Raw genomic sequence first — 17183 nt, 5'->3', positions numbered from 1 at the left:
CAAAAGTCCCCAAATATACTGTGTCCTTTTAATACACCCACAAAAAATGCCTGTAATAGACTTTTCCTTTCATTGTTTCTTTCATTTCTTTGATGACGTCATTAATGCGCTGACACGTCATAAACGGACAGGCGTAATACACGTGTTCATTAGGCGCTAATCCTGCGTCATAGTGATGTGTAATAAACGTGTGAATTAGGATCGTTTTTTAAAGTCATGTTTTATTACAGCTCAGAATTAAAGTGTCAAAATTAAAGTCTCTTTGGGTTTGGTACACTCACAATTTATTTTTGTAAAATTATTTTACAAGTAATACATTTACAGTAATTGTCTTAAAAGCATTAATTAAGTACCTCTTATTATTAATATGCATAATAAAAAAATCATATTGTATTTAATTTATTTGTAAATGATAATTTTCTTTGATTATTTTAGAATATGACATAAAAACCAGTCTTTAAGGAAATAAATAGACACCTGCATAAGGAGTGTCAATTAGGCATGGATTCACAGTTATAGTCAGATAGATAGATAGATAGATAGATAGATAGATAGATTAGATAAATAAATAAATAAATTTTTAAAAGTGTTAAAAGTTATTGTATGTACACTATATGGCCCAAAATTATGTGGACCCCTGGCCCTTGGAAGCACACAGCTGTCTAGAAAAACAAATGTCAGTGTTGTTTCCCCTGTATATGCTCCCTTTGGTTTCCATTTTTAATAAGTACGGAGGGTCCTTTCACCTATACGCTGACGATACTCACATCTATCTTCCCTTAAAACATAATGATTTAAATGCTTTACAGCCAATGTTGGCCTGTCTAAAAGAACTAAAGCTATGGCTCTCAAGCAATTTCCTAAACCTAAATGAGAATAAAACTGAAATAATTCTATTTGGGGCTAAGAAACATTGGGTCGTTGGCCTTGACCTTGGTTCTCTTGCTCCATATGAAACTCACTGCACTGTTTGATCACAACCTAAAATCTGATAAACAGATTAGTACTGTTGTAAAGTCATGCTTTTTCCACCTTCGCCTCCTCACTAAAGTAAAACCCATTTTATCCAAGAGTAACTTTCAAACTGCGATTCACGATCTGCGATCTTTCGTAGCATCTCGTTTAGATGATTGCAGTTCGCTTTATTATGGTGTCTCTCAGTCTTCCCTTTCCCGTTTACAGCTGACACAAAACACAGCTGCCAGACTTCTCACAGGGACTCACAAGTATGAGGCTGTTACTCTTGTTTTAATCACATTGCACTGGCTACCTGTTAAATATAGAATCGATTTTACAATTCTACTGTATGTTTACAAAGCCCTCAACAATTTGGCCTCTCAGTATCTGACAAATCTGCTCTATCCGTGTACTCCCTCCAGAACTCTGAGATCTTGTGATCTTGGCTTACTTTCTGTTCCCAGATCCAGACTTCAAACATGAGATGATCACGCTGAAACTCTGGAACAGTCTACCTCTCCATATCAGATCAGCCCCTTCTAGTTCAGTCTTCAAGCCTGCTCTGAAGACATTTTTATTCTCTCAGGCCTTCAATATTCCATGAACATTGGTTTGATCACTGTTTTACTACTGTATTTGTGTTACTTTGTTGTCTGTGTTGTTTTTCTTGTAGTTTTACTTTTTGTATTTTTCGTAGTTTTATTTTTTGTACAGCACTTTGGTCAACCTTGGTTGTTTTTTAATGTGCTTTATAAATAAACATTGATTGATTGATTGATTGATTGATTGATTGATTGATCTTTGTTTGCTGTAGCTTTAACATTTCCTTTCACTGAAAGTTTTAAATAGATAATAAATTTTTAGACACTTACTGCAATATCTGGATACAAAACAGGTTTGATGCTGGATATACACATTTGTGCTCTCTGATTCCCAACTAGTGGCCAAATAAAACAACTTGATTTAAATATATATATATATATATATATATATATATATATATATATATATATATATATATATATATACATATGTGTGTGTGTGTGTTATGTTATATGTGTGTATATATAGATATATATATATATATATATATATATATATATATATATATATATATATATACATATATATATATCACAATGTACTGATATAAACATTCCCCATGACTTAAAATAAGTATAATATCTGATAAACTAAGAGTTTGTTTTCGAAAAATTATTTTTAAATTAATACATTTACAGTAATTGTATTGTTAGGCGTATCAGCAATTTAGACTGTACTCATTGGCATAGAGCTTATTTAATAAATTTATAATGATTTTTATTATAGCACATGGTATTAAATCTAGTCATTAAGGCATTAAAGAGACATGTGCAAAATGGGTGTCAAAGAGGCATGGATTCAAGACATTATGCTAAACAAACAAATAAACAAATATTATGAAGCAATATCAAGTTCTTACACTAGATGGGAGTCAAACACCACAATTGATTTGTTTGTTTGTATAATATGCAGGCTCAGTTAACGCCTATTGGACGCTGGTTTTACGCGTCACTCAAGGCGCGATTAACGCTTGAGGCACGTTTTTGCGCCTGTCTGTTCCTGACGCATCAGAAATGCCTCACCGACACGTGACTTACGCCTCATAAGGCTTGAAAAAAACGCGTGTATTATAAGGATATGGCGAGTTTGCAGGCGCTTTTGGTCTCTGTGAAGTTTGCACCCCATGAAAATAAATAATCCCCCAAAATTCTATGCTATTCGTTTGTGCTGGTTTGGTGTTTGAGATATTAAACAGTATTATTATTTTTTTTTTTTGGCTGTGTGACTTCACTCTCCACCCCATGTCGCTCAAACCGCTCCAAACCGGTGCCGTTCACTTGTGCCGGTGTGTGCGGTTATAACAAACACTGTAACTGTTTCCCCTCCTTAGATATAACAAGAATGTTTCCGGGAGCGCCGACGTCACTCTCCACTCTCGTCATTTGTTGTTGTTTTGTTTTTTGTTTTTTTTTTCCCAGATATGGAATTCTATGCACCTGTTTGGAGCCATTTGGACGGCATGGGGTGGAGAGTGACGTCACTGAAGTAGATAAAATGTTCACTGCAACGCCACAAACCGGCACAAATCGAGCGGCACCGGTTTGGAGCGGTTTAGGCGAAGTGGGGTGGAAAGCAGGGGCGTTTCCTCCGAGGAGGCAAGGGAGGCAGTGTCTCCTCAAAAAATTGGCTGAGAAAATAATCGATATTGCAAAAATAAAACGACGCAATATTACTAAAAATGACATTAAAAGTATAAAAGTCACTCGTTTTTACAAAGTATATACATATATATATATATATATATATATATATATATATATATATACTGCCTCCTCATTTTAAAACACCACCTCACGCCACTGGCTGTCAGTGATGTCACCGCTCCGAAAACCATTCTTGTTGTATCTAAGGAAGGGAAATAGTTACAGTGTTTGTTTAACTTTTGAAACTTGAGACTGTTTTAATCAGAGCTTTCTCTGGTGCAGTGTACCTTGCTGTTGCCCTGCTCAGGATTGCCTCAGCATGGCTGTCAGCTGCACCGCACAGCTACTGGACCTGAATAGGATCTTTTGTTTGGCGAGTGACACTGTAAGACTGGAAAGGCCTCCACAGTTTCCCGAGATGCTGATTTGCTGTGGATTTAACATCCACACTGACTCAAAAGACTCAGTGATAACAAAGGACTTTCTGTCTTTATTGGAGTGTTTTGATTTAATTCAGTTTGTTGACTGTTCTACACATAACAGAGGTCACACATTAGACCTTGTTATTGCAAATGGTTCTTTCATGTCTAAGCTTTCCTCTGCTGATTTAGGTCTTTCTGACCATCTAGGGTCTTCATTTTATCTTTCATTTCAGATTACATTCATTCTAAACCTGGTGATAACGTGGCAGCCACTTTTCTTTCCCATTGTATCTCTGAGATAAAAATATGGATGGTTCAAAATGTTCTGTCTTAACAGTAATAAGACTGAAGTGATGCTCATTGGCTCTCCTCACCAGGTTCGTAAAGCTGGCTGTTTAAATTTAACCATGAATAGCTCTGCTGTAGAGTTTCAAACAAAATAAAAAAAAACCTAGGAGTTATATTTGATGCAAGTCTGTCTTTTGATCCACGTGTGCAGAATACTGTTACCCTTCTTTCATCTCAGAAATATTGCAAGATTGCGGCCTATGTTATCTTTTTCTGTGGCTGAAACGTTGATCAACACTTTGTCTTCTCTCGCATTGTGTATTGCAATGCGCTCCTGACTGGGGTCTCTAAGTCTACAATAAATAAACTGTGGTATGTGCAAAATTCTGCAGCTAGAATCCTGACTAGGTCCAGGACAAGTGAACACATCACTCCTATTTTGGAGTCCTTGCACTGGCTCCCTGTCAGGTTTCGTGTAGATTTTAAAATTCTTATGCTTACATACAAGGCTTTGCATGGTTTTACTCCCCAGTATTTGGCTGAGCTTTTAACCCATTACACCTCAAAACGTGATCTCTGCTCCTCTAATCTGGTCTTTTAACTGTCCCTCAGACTCGTTTGTGTACTGTGGGTCATAGGGCCTTCTCTTCTTATGCTCCAAAACTGTGGAACTCCCTACCATTTGATCTTAGAGAAGCCCAGTCTCTTAGTATATTTAAATCTTCTCTTAAAACTTGTTTCTTTAGGATTGCTTTTACTTGATTACTTTGTTTTGTTTTTGTTATTTAATTATTGTTATTACAATTATTGTTATTAATAATTGAATTGTATTTTATTATTAACTGGGTTTTTTTTATACATATTTGTATACTCTTATGTAAAGCGCCGTGAGAGGCCTTTTTAAAGGCGCTATATAAAATAAAGATTATTATTATTATTATTATTATTATTATTAACAGCACTAGTGAACGGCACCGGTTTGGAACGATTTGAGCAACATGGGGTGGAGAGTGACGTCACACAGCCAAAAAAAAGTGTTTAATATCTCAAACACCAAATCAGCACAAACGAATAGCATAGTTTTGGGGATAATTATTTAATTTCATAGGGTGTATGGAGGAAGTTCCTGTTATCTATATCAATATCATTTGTTAATCAGTATTATTTCAATCATTATCTATGCAGCAGTATTGAAAAGTGACCTTAAATCACCTCATGTGTTAACTTTCAGAGCTTCATTTATATACTGCACTGTACCATTTCTAGTACATTTAGAAGGGTGACTCTAGGCCTGTGATCCTGCAGGGATGTTTCTGTGAGAACAAACTGGTGTGACCTTGCAGGTGGTGTTTTTAAGGTAAAGGCTAATGTTGTTTTTGAAACATAAACTGACTGAACTCTCGCCACGGTTAAAACTAAGATAAGGGGATAGTGAAATAATTGGCGCGAGAGGCAGGTGTGTGATTAAAAGAAAGAAGAGAAAACTCCATCCGATGAGATCATTGTTTTAGAATTGTATAAAAGCATGGGCCACGACTATGTAACATCTCGGCTTTGTTGTTTGATTCAATAAAGTCTATAGATTTTTGGCATTCAGAACCCCTTGTCTTTGTAACTCATTTTCTTATTCTGATTTGCAGAAGTATTTGCCACGACAGGTGCAAACTTCACGCTTTGGCCGTACACTGACTCGCCAGATTTCTCTCTCTGAGACAAATTTTATATTCAAAACTTACACTGGAAATGGTTTTATGTTTTTATTGAAGGTTTTGCATTATCACCCCTTCTAGCGCCGGTTAGCCAATTTAAAGCCGTTTATAGGAAAATATGAGATGTAAATCACCTCTAAATTATTTGAGACCATTACTGTCATTTAATATAAATCATTATCCTGATTCTCTTGCTCTCTGGATTTTTTTATTTTATTTATTTATTTATTTATTTACTTTTTTTGTGTCAGACTCCACTGAATTCATTAGCTTTATTATTGAAGATTTTGTACATGAATATTGCTATATATTGTACAGAAGTGATTTTTTTTTCTATCCTTTTGGCCATTTACGTTCAATATTTCAGACGCGAATGTTCTCAGTTTTTGTTTATAAACACATTACAGGTTTTTTTTTTTGGTTTTTTTTGATACAATGTTTTATGCTTTTCTCTCTTTCCTGTACATGGATAATTTTTTTTTTTTTTTTAATATAAGTGATATTTAGGAAAAGTCAAAATCCACATGACATTTTTATTACGTAAAAAACAGCAAAATAAAACAATTTAAAGAACATCTAAACAAGCTGAATGTATTTTATGCATTAGATTGTTAATTAGCACCAAAACTTGTTTTATTTTGTTTTATATGGGGTTAGTAATACGGTGTATAAACTGGGAATCCCCCAAACACTCTTGTGCGCAGTAATGAGCTGATTTTTTAGTCCAATCAGCTGTTAGTGGGCGGGGCTCTGGTCTTCAACCAGTGTGTTAGTATTTTTGCACTGGATACAGCTGTGTGTGTAGGTGTGTGTAGGTGTGCGGTAATGGCGCGTGTATCTTTGCTCTGTTATCTTGGTGCACTGGTGTGGAGCTGCGCTGCTGACTTGTGCCTGAACAGTGAGTAAAGTTGGCAAATTGTAAACGAATTGTGAATTTCTTCTGATTATGTGAATTCCTAAAGCAGCTGCTGAAGATGAATGAATGACGGACTTCCTGTTCTCTACGACTGAAGGAATGTTTTAGTTTTTTTTTTTTTTTTGTTTGTTTTTTTTAATTAAAAATCGTTATTGTCAAGTCACGTTAAATTATCTTATACTATTAGAGGACATGATTCTCGCAGAGAAAACCGCAGAGCTGAGCTTGTAGACAGGACAGGTGTGATGTGGGAAGGGATTTGCCTGTTTAAACCTGACTGGAAGTCAGTAATGGAGCGCTGATGCTCTCAGGGTACGGCGAGCAGTAAGACATGAATTGTATTTGTACAGAATTGAACGATGAGCTAAACGAGGGAGAAAGTACAAAAAGGTTTACGAGCTCGCCGGAACAGAGTAAGTTTTCAAACCACAGAAGGGGGATGTGAGAGCCCATGCACGTTTCCTAGAAATGATGTTACTGAAGCTGTAGAACTCGTGGTCTTGCAGCAAATCACTCTGTGGCAAAAAAAAAAAAAAACAACAGTGATTCACTTCGAGAAATGTTTACCAAGAATTGTCACAACACCTGCATGTTTGTGCATTGCATTTCAATTATTTGTTGGGGTTACAGGCTGCTCTCTGACCAGCAAGAACATCTCCTATACCTGTAAGAACATCAGCACAGGCACAGGATACACGTTTCGCGTTCCTCAGAGTGTACCAACTGAATGCCTGAAAAGATGTGAGCATGGCTGGTACCATAAGGTGAGCCTTTCTTACAGCATGCTGTGTTTTTGTTTAACTGGAGTGAATTTCTCTAAGCATGTAACTCGAAATACTGTTCCACCTCCTTTTATTGGTCTTGTAGAACAACACCTTTCTGGCTGACTCAAAAGAACCACACGTGGGTAATTTACCTGAGCCTATTGTAGAGGTAACCCTTTGGAGTCTGACTACTTACACCTGTTTGGATGGACCATACTGGAAAATGGACTGTCAATGCTCAAGAAGTGTAAGCATTTTTTAATCATGTAACAAAGTGGAAAGAAAAGCACATGATTTGCCATTGTATAGTGGAGAGAAACCTGGATCAGTTGAGAATTTAGGGCTCAACACAGCAATCGGGCAGTTCAGACATTTAACTTCTGGTCACTAGCACAGAAATATTACCCGATGACTCATGTATGCAGTACAGGTTCCAGCTGAAGAATTCACTCAAATTTTCTTAATTTAAAAAAACAACAGCAACAGAATTAAGATGATTTATAACCCAATGTTTAATTATTTGAAAAGAGCCACAGTTGTATGCACTCCTGGCCATGGCCATGCTCCAAATTAATCAAAAGTGCCTCTGTGCCTTCGTGTTACAACATCTCAGTTGTTCCAGCTGCAGCACATGGGTCATCTCAGATAGACATTTTTTAAAACAAGGGGCAGAGCTAATTTTCCAGTTGAGGACAATAATTGTTTTTGCTGCAACCATACTAGTCATCAGGACCTGTTGCTGAGCTTGAAATTTGGCCACAGAATCAGAATATCCATAAACTCCTAAAGCAGTAAATGTAAAATGTAAATGGACAGAACAAAAAAGGTGTGCCAGGATACCATCTGCGATTTTATATTTATGAAGTGAAATGAAGGAAACACAATCCCTGCAGCAAATTCTAAAAAACAGCATTTTTTTGCAAATGCTAATGCATAGTTATTTTTGATGAGCTTAAAAATCTAAATTTGTCATTAGGATTATGAGCATGCTAAGTTCTCTGACTCAATCAACAAAATATGCAAATTGGCCAAGGGTGCCCAAACCTTTGCATACAATTGGATATCTTGGAGACATTTTCTGTACTGGTCAATAACAGTGAAAGCCATGTGGTGTAACTCTAATAAAATTCACCATTAGCACATTATGGCCTTGTAACTGTTCAGTAAGCCTATTAACTACACTGATGTACTCCTTTTTTCCTTTTTCAGGCCAATTTTGTGGCTTCCTATGTAGGTAAGTGTTTTGTTAGTAATGAATCTGGAGACAGCCTCATCTTCACAAGTTATTAAAATAATCCAAATGGGATATGCATACAATTTAAACATTAATTGTATATTTGTATGTTTGTATATACTGTGTTTTTTGTAGCTGATAAAAGTTTTAAGGATCTGAGTGTGAAGAATGATGAGGCGGAGACATGCTCATACAATGCAACATGTAGGTGGTTCCTTCACATGAGTCTTAATAGTTTTATTTCAATGTCAAATCAAGTAGACTTTATTGTTGAATGAATGAATGAATGAAGAAAGGGAACAAATGTGTAATAAAGTCACAAAAAGTGACAGTGATTTAGTGTTTGCTATAAATACTTTGCACCATGTCACCTGAAGTACAAAACCAAGAAACACTTCAAGATTTTCTCCAAGTATATGGATGGCTTGAACTCTGTCACTGATCAGTTGAAACTATTTTAGGGCTCAAGCCACACACTATGGCCCATTGTGCTCAGTTCTAAACTTTATGGTGCAGTCTCCACTGAAAGAATCCTACAGAGGGGAAAGGGGGTGCTAATGAGGCACTTCATGGTCGAAAAACAACGCCCATTGGGCAGTGACTATATCAGGCCAGTGGATCCTGATGACAATGTTACATGATTACAGACTCACCATATTCAGAAAATGTTGTCATCTCCGCAATACGTTAGCCTCCTAGAGTGTAAGGTGGCTATAAGGTGCCTGCCTGTTTTGAGACACTGTCACATCCTGATTTGTTCAGAAAATAGAGTGATGGTCAGGTGCATGAATCACCTCATTTGCTCAAAAATGCCCTGCACCTTTACAATTTGAGTCACATATGGCTAACCTGACTGATACCAATTTAGCAGCATTTATGGGACTGGCCTTGTGGCCTATTGCGCTGACTCTGCCATGTTGTACAGAATTCATCAATTAAAGCACATGTGGCCCTGATATCGGCAGCAAGTCCCTGGTTCTCATTTTTAGGCACTCAGTGCACTGCCCAGTGCCTAAGTATTAACCGTTTTGTAGGTACTGCTGGATAATGGCAAGTCTGTCTACCCTGCAGGTGTTTCTTTCGGCTTGTTCCACCTTGCACTCTCAAGAGTCTGGCATGGGATCTCCCCCTTATAACAGTATTTGTAGCAAATACTACATCACGGTCACATTGTGTCTTTGTTGAAAGTCTCAGCATGGCACACAGAAGGACATGTCCAGGTTTTAAAGGAAGATTCTTTTTAGACTTTGCATGTAACTTGTTAAGTTTTCTGAAGAGCATGAATTAACTGGGTGCTTATGACCTTTATCTTTTCTGTTAGTCCATTTTCTCTGGCTCCTAAGCATTCCTGTGTTCATGATGGTGGCTCTTTTAGTGTGGTATTGCAAAAGAAAAGGTCGTGCAAAGGTGAGTTAGCAAAACTTGTGAAGCTAACATTGGTTTGTTACATCAAAACAAGGGATTGATGGTTGAAACAGATAATTTCAAAGCTGCATGGACTACAGAACATTGAAAATTGGAATCTGCATTGCTTAATAATAGGATACAACAGTATGGAATGATGGATATACATTAAAAGAGCATTAATTAGTTTTAGCTAGAGGTGTAAAGAAAAAAATATGCAAATAGGAAAATCAGTCTAACAATCTAACGTTCAGCACATTAATTTCCAAGCCTAGATCTGGTTCAAAACAAAAAGGGAAAAAAGTAAAAAAAAAAAAAAAAAACCTGTAAAAAAACAATACTGCAGTTGAAAATGGAAGGACATGACACTTGGGTGTAACAATACACAAAATCCTAAATTGATATATTCAGTACATTGGTATAACACATTTTTGATGCAGCAATAAGCATTAACTGAATATATGCCATATAAATAACAAAAGCTGTCCATTAAAATAAAAGTCCCAGATTGACTCAACCAGGAAGTACTATCTTAAAATAGAAAGAGAGAGAAAAACAGTAAAAAGTGATTATATGAGTTACTATATCCTTCCTGGCAGCTTGAACCAATCTGGCCATTTTTCTCTGACCTCTCTTATCAACAAGGTGTTTCCACCCACAGAACTGTCACTCACTCCATGTTTTTTGTTTTTTTTGCACCATTCTGTGTAAACTCTAGAGACTGTCGTGTATGAAAATCCCAGGAGATCAGCAGGTTCTGAAATGCTCAAACCAGCCCTTCTGGCACCATCAACTATGCCACGATTAAAGTCACAGAGATCACATTTTTCCCCATTCTGATGTTTGATGTAAACATTAACTGAAGCTCTTGACCTGTATCTGCATGATTTTTTTTTCACTGCACTGCTGCCACATGAGTGGCTGATTAGATAACTGTTAGATAATATGAATGTGCAGATTTACAGGAGTTCCTAGTAAAGTGGACAGTGAGTGTACGTTATAACAGCTTTAAACTAGCCCTAGTAATGGTAGCTACTGCAGAGTAGTGGTCCATGAGGATGTGTTTACAATGGCGGTGAGGCGAGAGGGTAAGCCCAGGAGAGAGCACTAAGATTGGCCAAGGCAGCCAGGTTACCAGGCTCCTATGGTCTAGTTTTTCAAAAAAAAAAATTTAATCAATTGAATAATCAAAGTCTATGACCTGATATAACCTGGGAACTTTGAAATGGATCCACTGAAACATAATGAGCTCTGTGGCAGCATCTGAGGTGTAATTTTAGCCAGAAATAGAGCTCTAAAGTCACTTGAAACGCCTCAATTCTGCAGCTTATTTTAACATGGCTTGTGTCAGTCACTGCCATCTGGAGCTATCAGGTTTGTCAGTCACTTTACAAGTGCAGATGATTCCTAATTTAGTAATGGCACAGGATCCCCATGAAAGAACACAGTCACATGACCAGAGTGTTCTCTATATATTTTAACTCTGTGGCTGAAATGCTGGATTTCATGAGTGCCTCCACTTTTATTTTTTTTTATACTTGCTGCATCTGTTAATTAAAATTGGCCTATTTTTTTTTTATCTCTATGCATCTGGGTAACTTTAAAAAAAATAATAAAATTTTAAACTTTTAAAACCTTTGCAATTTGTTTTACTATATTTTTCATGTATTAAGATTTATCTCCAGGCTATTGTCCAGAACTCTGTATATGCATGAATAATTTTTTGCAAAGAAAACAGCCATGTGATAAGTGGACCATGTGTTGAAAACAGGGATGACCCTGAGCTCAATTTCTATTGGTGGAAAAGCAAAGCGTCTGAACAGCCTACTTATCTAAATTTGATTTCATTTTTTTTAAAATACATTTCCAAAACTAAAAAAAAAAGTTTAGAATGTTTTTGCAGATTGATGAGAAAAATAAAATTAAATAAATAAATAAAATGCTATTTTACATTAAGTTTTATTGTAATTTATGTATAAATCAAAAAAATAGTATATTTTAGAGTAAGGCTATATTGAAAGAAAATGAATTTTAAATATAGTGAAGGTTTATTAATACTGTTCAAAAGTACTGCATGCCATATTGTAATTAAATAAATGTATTGTGTTTTATGTACAGTGTCTCCCATAGGATCCCATGGAGAAAAATAGGAATGTTATAATAGGAACAGTGTAATAAAGACACATGCCATGCCATCAGTGTGATCTTCCAGCTCTATGTCCATTCATGAAGTAATTTTAAAAAAAAATGTTCACTGAATTAGAAATTTTTACCAAAACTGGTTTACAGCAACCGAACTAACTAGCTAACGTGACGTGTATCAGTATGGTTGGAGAATGGAGAATTAATCCTGGTGCCATCATTTTTAGTTTTTAATGTATATGTACACACACACTAACATGTAGCCTTTTGTAACACTAGAGTAACTTCTCAATATTCACAGATTTATTAAAAATGCAAGACTGATCCAGTGTGTGTAATTTTGATAAAATGTGACCACCTTCATGGAATAGTTCAACCAAGAAATACTAAAGTAGCATGCTAATGTTGGCCTCTAACTTAATTAATAAATTAATGTAAATTTGGCAAAAATGCTGGACCTATAATGTGGCGCCATGCCCATTGTCTCAGTGTATAGACTTTTTTCTGGACATGTCTGGGCATGTTCCCTGTTCTCTTTTAAGATGGTGGCTACATTGGCCTAGGAAATTACAGTGAACAAGCATTAATTTTTGTATTTATAAACTACCCTTCTTTAAAAAAGTCAAATCACAAGGCATCATGGTAGAATATCTTGTATGGGTTTGATCTGACATTATTGTGTGCTTTAACTTGCTTATTTCCTGAGCATCTGCTCTAAATGTGATACAGCATTTTAACATTTAAATTACTGAAACTCTTAATGCCTCTTACATTTTCCTTTTTCCCTAGCCATGATTTGTCCATCCTCTGCTTTTTATTGGTTGAGATTTCACAAAATTAAGGTTGGCACATGACCAGATGATATAATAATTATTATTATTATTATAACATCTGGTCATGTGCCAACCTCATTCAAGAGAGCAAGCGTTATTCCCATCCTGAAGAAACCCTGTCTGGATCCCTCTGACATTAGCAACTACCAACCGGTATCACTCCTCTCTTTTCTTTCTAAAACCCTTGAACGAACTGTCTACAATCAACTGTCTCTCTATCACTCGCAGAACAACCTCCAAGATCCCAACCAGTCTGGCTTCAAACCAGCACACTCCACAGAGACTGCCCTTTTGGCTATCACTGAGAAGCTACATGCTGCTAGATCAGCCAAACTGTCTTCAGTCCTCATCCTCTTTGACCTTTCAGAAGTGTTTGACACAGTGAACCACGAGGCTCTCTTGTACATCCTCATGAGCCTAGGAATTCATGGTGCAGCATTGCAATAGTTTGCTTCCTACTTGGAAGGTCAGTCATATCAGGTGACATGGAGGGGATCCACATCTGCTCCCCGCAGACTCTCCACTGGTGTCCCACAAGGCTCAGTACTTGGTCCTCTCCTGTTCTCCCTCTATACGCCATCTCTTGGTGCGGTCATATCCTCACATGAGTTTTCATACCACTGCTATGTGGATGACACTCAACTCATCCTCTCCTTCCCTCCCTCAGACACCCATGTTTCTGCTCGGATATCAGCATGTCTGGCAGACATCTCATCATGGATGAGAGCTCATCAGCTGAAACTTAATCCCAGCAAAACTGAACTGCTGTTCATCCCAGGTGATTCATCCCCATCTCAGGATCTTGCAATCTCCATAGACAATTCTCTGATCTTGCCTTCAGTTACTGCACGCAACCTTGGAGTAACCACGGACAATCAACTTTCCTTTTCTTCTCACATTGCTAATCTGACACACTCACGTCGATTTCTCCTTTATAATATCAGAAGAATTTGTCCATTTCTTTCCACAAAAAGGCACACAGGCGCTTGTTCAGTCCCTTGTCATTTCAAGACTGGACTACTGCACCTCACTCCTGGCAGGTCTGCCTCTGAGCGCCATTCGTCCTCTGCAACTGATCCAGAATGCAGCTGCATGACTGGTTTTCAACCTTCCTAAGTTCTCCCACACTACCCCATTGCTACAGTCCCTCCACTGGCTTCCTGTAGCTGCCCACATCAGATTTAAAACACTGATGCTCGCCTACAAAGCCAAAAACAGACCAGCACCCACTTATTTCAAGGCACTTATCACATCCCACACGGCACCACGCTCCCTCCGATCCTCTAGCACTGCTCGACTGGTCCCACCATCTGTCAGGGTACAAGGAAGGCATGCATCGAGTCTCTTCTCTGTTCTGGCACCAAGGTGGTGGAATGAACTTCCCCTAGGTGTCCGAACAGCTGAGTCACTGGCAGTCTTCAAACAACGTCTAAACTGGCTTCCTAAAGTACTTAAATTAGTACTTAAATTAGCACTTAATTATGCTATCCATGTATTATTATTATTATTATTATTATTATTACTAAAATAATAACAATAGTGTTGTCTGAGCGCTTGTCTATTACCTCTCCAAAAGAGTTTTTGGACTGATGGTATTCCTAGTTTGTGACCTAGTGAGCCAGTATCAGAATGTATCTTTGATAGACTTCAAAGCACTCTTGTAAGTCGCTCTGGATAAGGGCATCTGTCAAATGCCATACATGTAAATGTAAATGTAAAAACAAAGAGAGCACAGAATCAGTGAACAGAGTCATGGGCATAGGACGCTTGATGGTAAAACATCTCACTGATGGTAAAGCCCTTAATGGTAAAGCCCCATACTGTACAAAGCATACCTTTTTATACCCTTGTAGCCTATTTGAAGTGTATCATGACCAGAGTACCAAATGGAAGAGACACCACATATTTTATGGCAGGATGGTAGCTCACCCCAGTGAACTGTATGTTAATTAGGTTCCTGAGAATCGTGTGTGTGTGTGTGTGTGTGTGTGTGGGTAAAAAACATACATTGCAACATATACTGTAAAATATTGTTTCCTAAACTTGTATGATACTTATGATGTCACCACATTGTTCACCATATGGAATATGGATTAGATTGATACCAAACATGCCCTGAGGAATATTTAATTAAACACAGTTTAGATGACCAGGTTTAGTTTACATGGTCTCTCTGACCCACATCCCTGATCATATCAAACCTAATCAAATTTCTGCCACAATTTATAAATCCACTACAGTAGTGTATGTAAATGTAAATTTAGCAAAAATGCTGAACTTGCCCGTTGTCTCAGTGTAGAGACTTTTTTCTGGACATGTCTGGGCATGTTCTCTGTTCTCTTTTAAGACAGTGGCTACATTGGCCTAGGAAATTACAGTGACCAAACATTAATTTTTGTATTTATAAACTACCCTTCCTTAAAAAAAGTCAAATCACAAGGCATCATGGTAGAATATCTTGTATGGTTTTGATCTGACATTATTGTGTGCTTTAACTTGCTTATTTCCTGAGCATCTGCTCTAAATGTGGTACAGCATTTTAACATTTAAATTACTGAAACTCTTAATGCCTCTTACATTTTCCTTTTTCCCTAGCTTACCATCCCTTCTTTTTCCTTTTGAGCACTCATACAGTTTTGAGTACTTCACAGACACTTTTAAACATAGTTCAAAATTTTGAACCACAAGTGTCCAAAGTATTCATTATAGAAACACACATTCTGATAGTCCTATGCCAAAATGCCTCAATTAGCCCCTTTCACCATGCAGTAAAACAAAAAGCAATACTGAGAAAATGGGTGTTACAAGTTATTCAGGTAGAAGAACAGTCTTTACTGTCTTAACTGTCTTAACCTGGCAAAACACACTCTTCCTGCTTTCCAATGCTGTTTTTAATAAGGCCAGAGTACAGACTTGACCTTGTTAACAAAAACAAAGCAAACATGAACAAATTTAACAATTTAATTTTAAAAACATGATCAATTTGCACAACTTTGTGTCATTAGTGCTTACTAGCAATCAAGTGACTACAGAGTAGCAAAAACATTATTTATACAACCCTATTGGAATGCATCAAATTATTCCCCTCCCCTCAAAGGCATTTACACCGGCCGTCTCAGAAAGAAAGCCAGTTGTATCAGAATGGACCCCACTCACCCTGGACATCACCTGTTTTCCCCTCTGCCCTCTGGGGAGAGATATGGAACAATCAAAATGAGGACTAACAGATTAAAGAACAGTTTCTTCCCACAGGCAGTCAAATGCATAAATCCTCCTCCTTCCCTTCTTCTGCTCCCAAGCATTATCGAACAATAAACCAATGTCTCAGGTCTACAAGTGCAATAGTACACACGCACACACCACACTGCATATTTGCACTAATCTGTAAACACCTCTCATATGTTTACACAAATCTTATACTGTTACACTTATGTTTATTATTCATATATCCTGATATACATTCCTAGAGTATACAACAATACTATGTATACTGTATTCTGCACTGTTGTTTTTGTTTATTTTGCTCCAGTGTGCATTGCAATATCTTGCACTAACCATTGTATATATTACCTTTTGGAATACCTCTCTTCTTGTCTATTTTTTTTTTATTTGTATCTATTTATGTTTGTCTATTATGCCAAAACCTTGTGAGCTGCTAAACAGTCAAAACAATGACAATAAAATCCATTCTATTCTATTCTATTCTATTCTATTCTATTCTATTCATTGTATCGCCCCTGATAAACATGTATAAATGACTTCCTATGTATTTTTTGGGACTTCTTTAAAAATGAGTTATATTAGATTTCAGTGCTTTCTTATGAAGTGTTGATCCTGAAGTTATACAGTAGATTCCTCCAAGAACTAAATCTAACAAACTTCACTTGGGCTTATGAAGTAATAGGAAATAGTAAAAGGCCCTCGTGATTGCTATGGGAGTTCAGCCAAAAGGAAATAGTAAGGTAACCCAAGTGCTTGTTAAAACAATGTTAAATACAATCGGCAGACGGCGGTCTTTTTGCACATTCGCGGTGTAATCACGTGATATGACTGTTTTGCTCCGCTGCAGTATGTATCACTGAACATCCTATCATTGAACTTCAGGAACATGCCGCATCTCCTGCTTCTGCTGCTTCTCGGGTGCTGCTGCCTGGCATTTCCACAGCGTGAGTGGGTTTTTTTCATCCACTTTTTTCTCATAACCTCAGGCGGAAAACAGGACTCGATTTACAGTAGATATCGTTTATGATGCAGATTCATTCATCTTC

At 37.1% G+C, this 17183-nt stretch overlaps 1 protein-coding gene across 1 annotated transcript; it reads left to right on the top strand.

The window, feature by feature from the left end:
• The first annotated feature begins 6403 nt into the window (after positions 1-6403).
• Positions 6404-12605, top strand: LOC117599236 (uncharacterized). Its single transcript, XM_053232466.1, has 7 exons — positions 6404-6520; positions 7169-7302; positions 7406-7549; positions 8512-8536; positions 8672-8740; positions 9858-9943; positions 10659-12605. The coding sequence occupies exons 1-7, from the start codon at positions 6448-6450 to the stop codon at positions 10746-10748; spliced, it is 621 nt and encodes a 206-aa protein (XP_053088441.1). The 5' UTR covers positions 6404-6447; the 3' UTR covers positions 10749-12605.
• The last annotated feature ends 4578 nt before the right edge of the window (positions 12606-17183 follow it).

This window comes from Pangasianodon hypophthalmus, chromosome 1, assembly GCF_027358585.1.
Source record: "Pangasianodon hypophthalmus isolate fPanHyp1 chromosome 1, fPanHyp1.pri, whole genome shotgun sequence".
Classification (NCBI taxonomy): Eukaryota; Metazoa; Chordata; class Actinopteri; order Siluriformes; family Pangasiidae; genus Pangasianodon; species Pangasianodon hypophthalmus.
This window is presented reverse-complemented; position numbering and strand designations above follow the sequence as displayed.

Coding starts and splice junctions, on each gene's coding strand:
- LOC117599236 (XM_053232466.1), top strand. CDS start 6,448: ATGGCGCGTGTATCTTTGCTCTGTTATCTTGGTGCACTGGTGTGGAGC. Junction 8,741..9,857: donor ATGCTCATACAATGCAACAT/GTAGGTGGTTCC, acceptor CTTTTCTGTTAG/TCCATTTTCTCTGGCTCCTA. Junction 9,944..10,658: donor AAAGAAAAGGTCGTGCAAAG/GTGAGTTAGCAA, acceptor TGTAAACTCTAG/AGACTGTCGTGTATGAAAAT.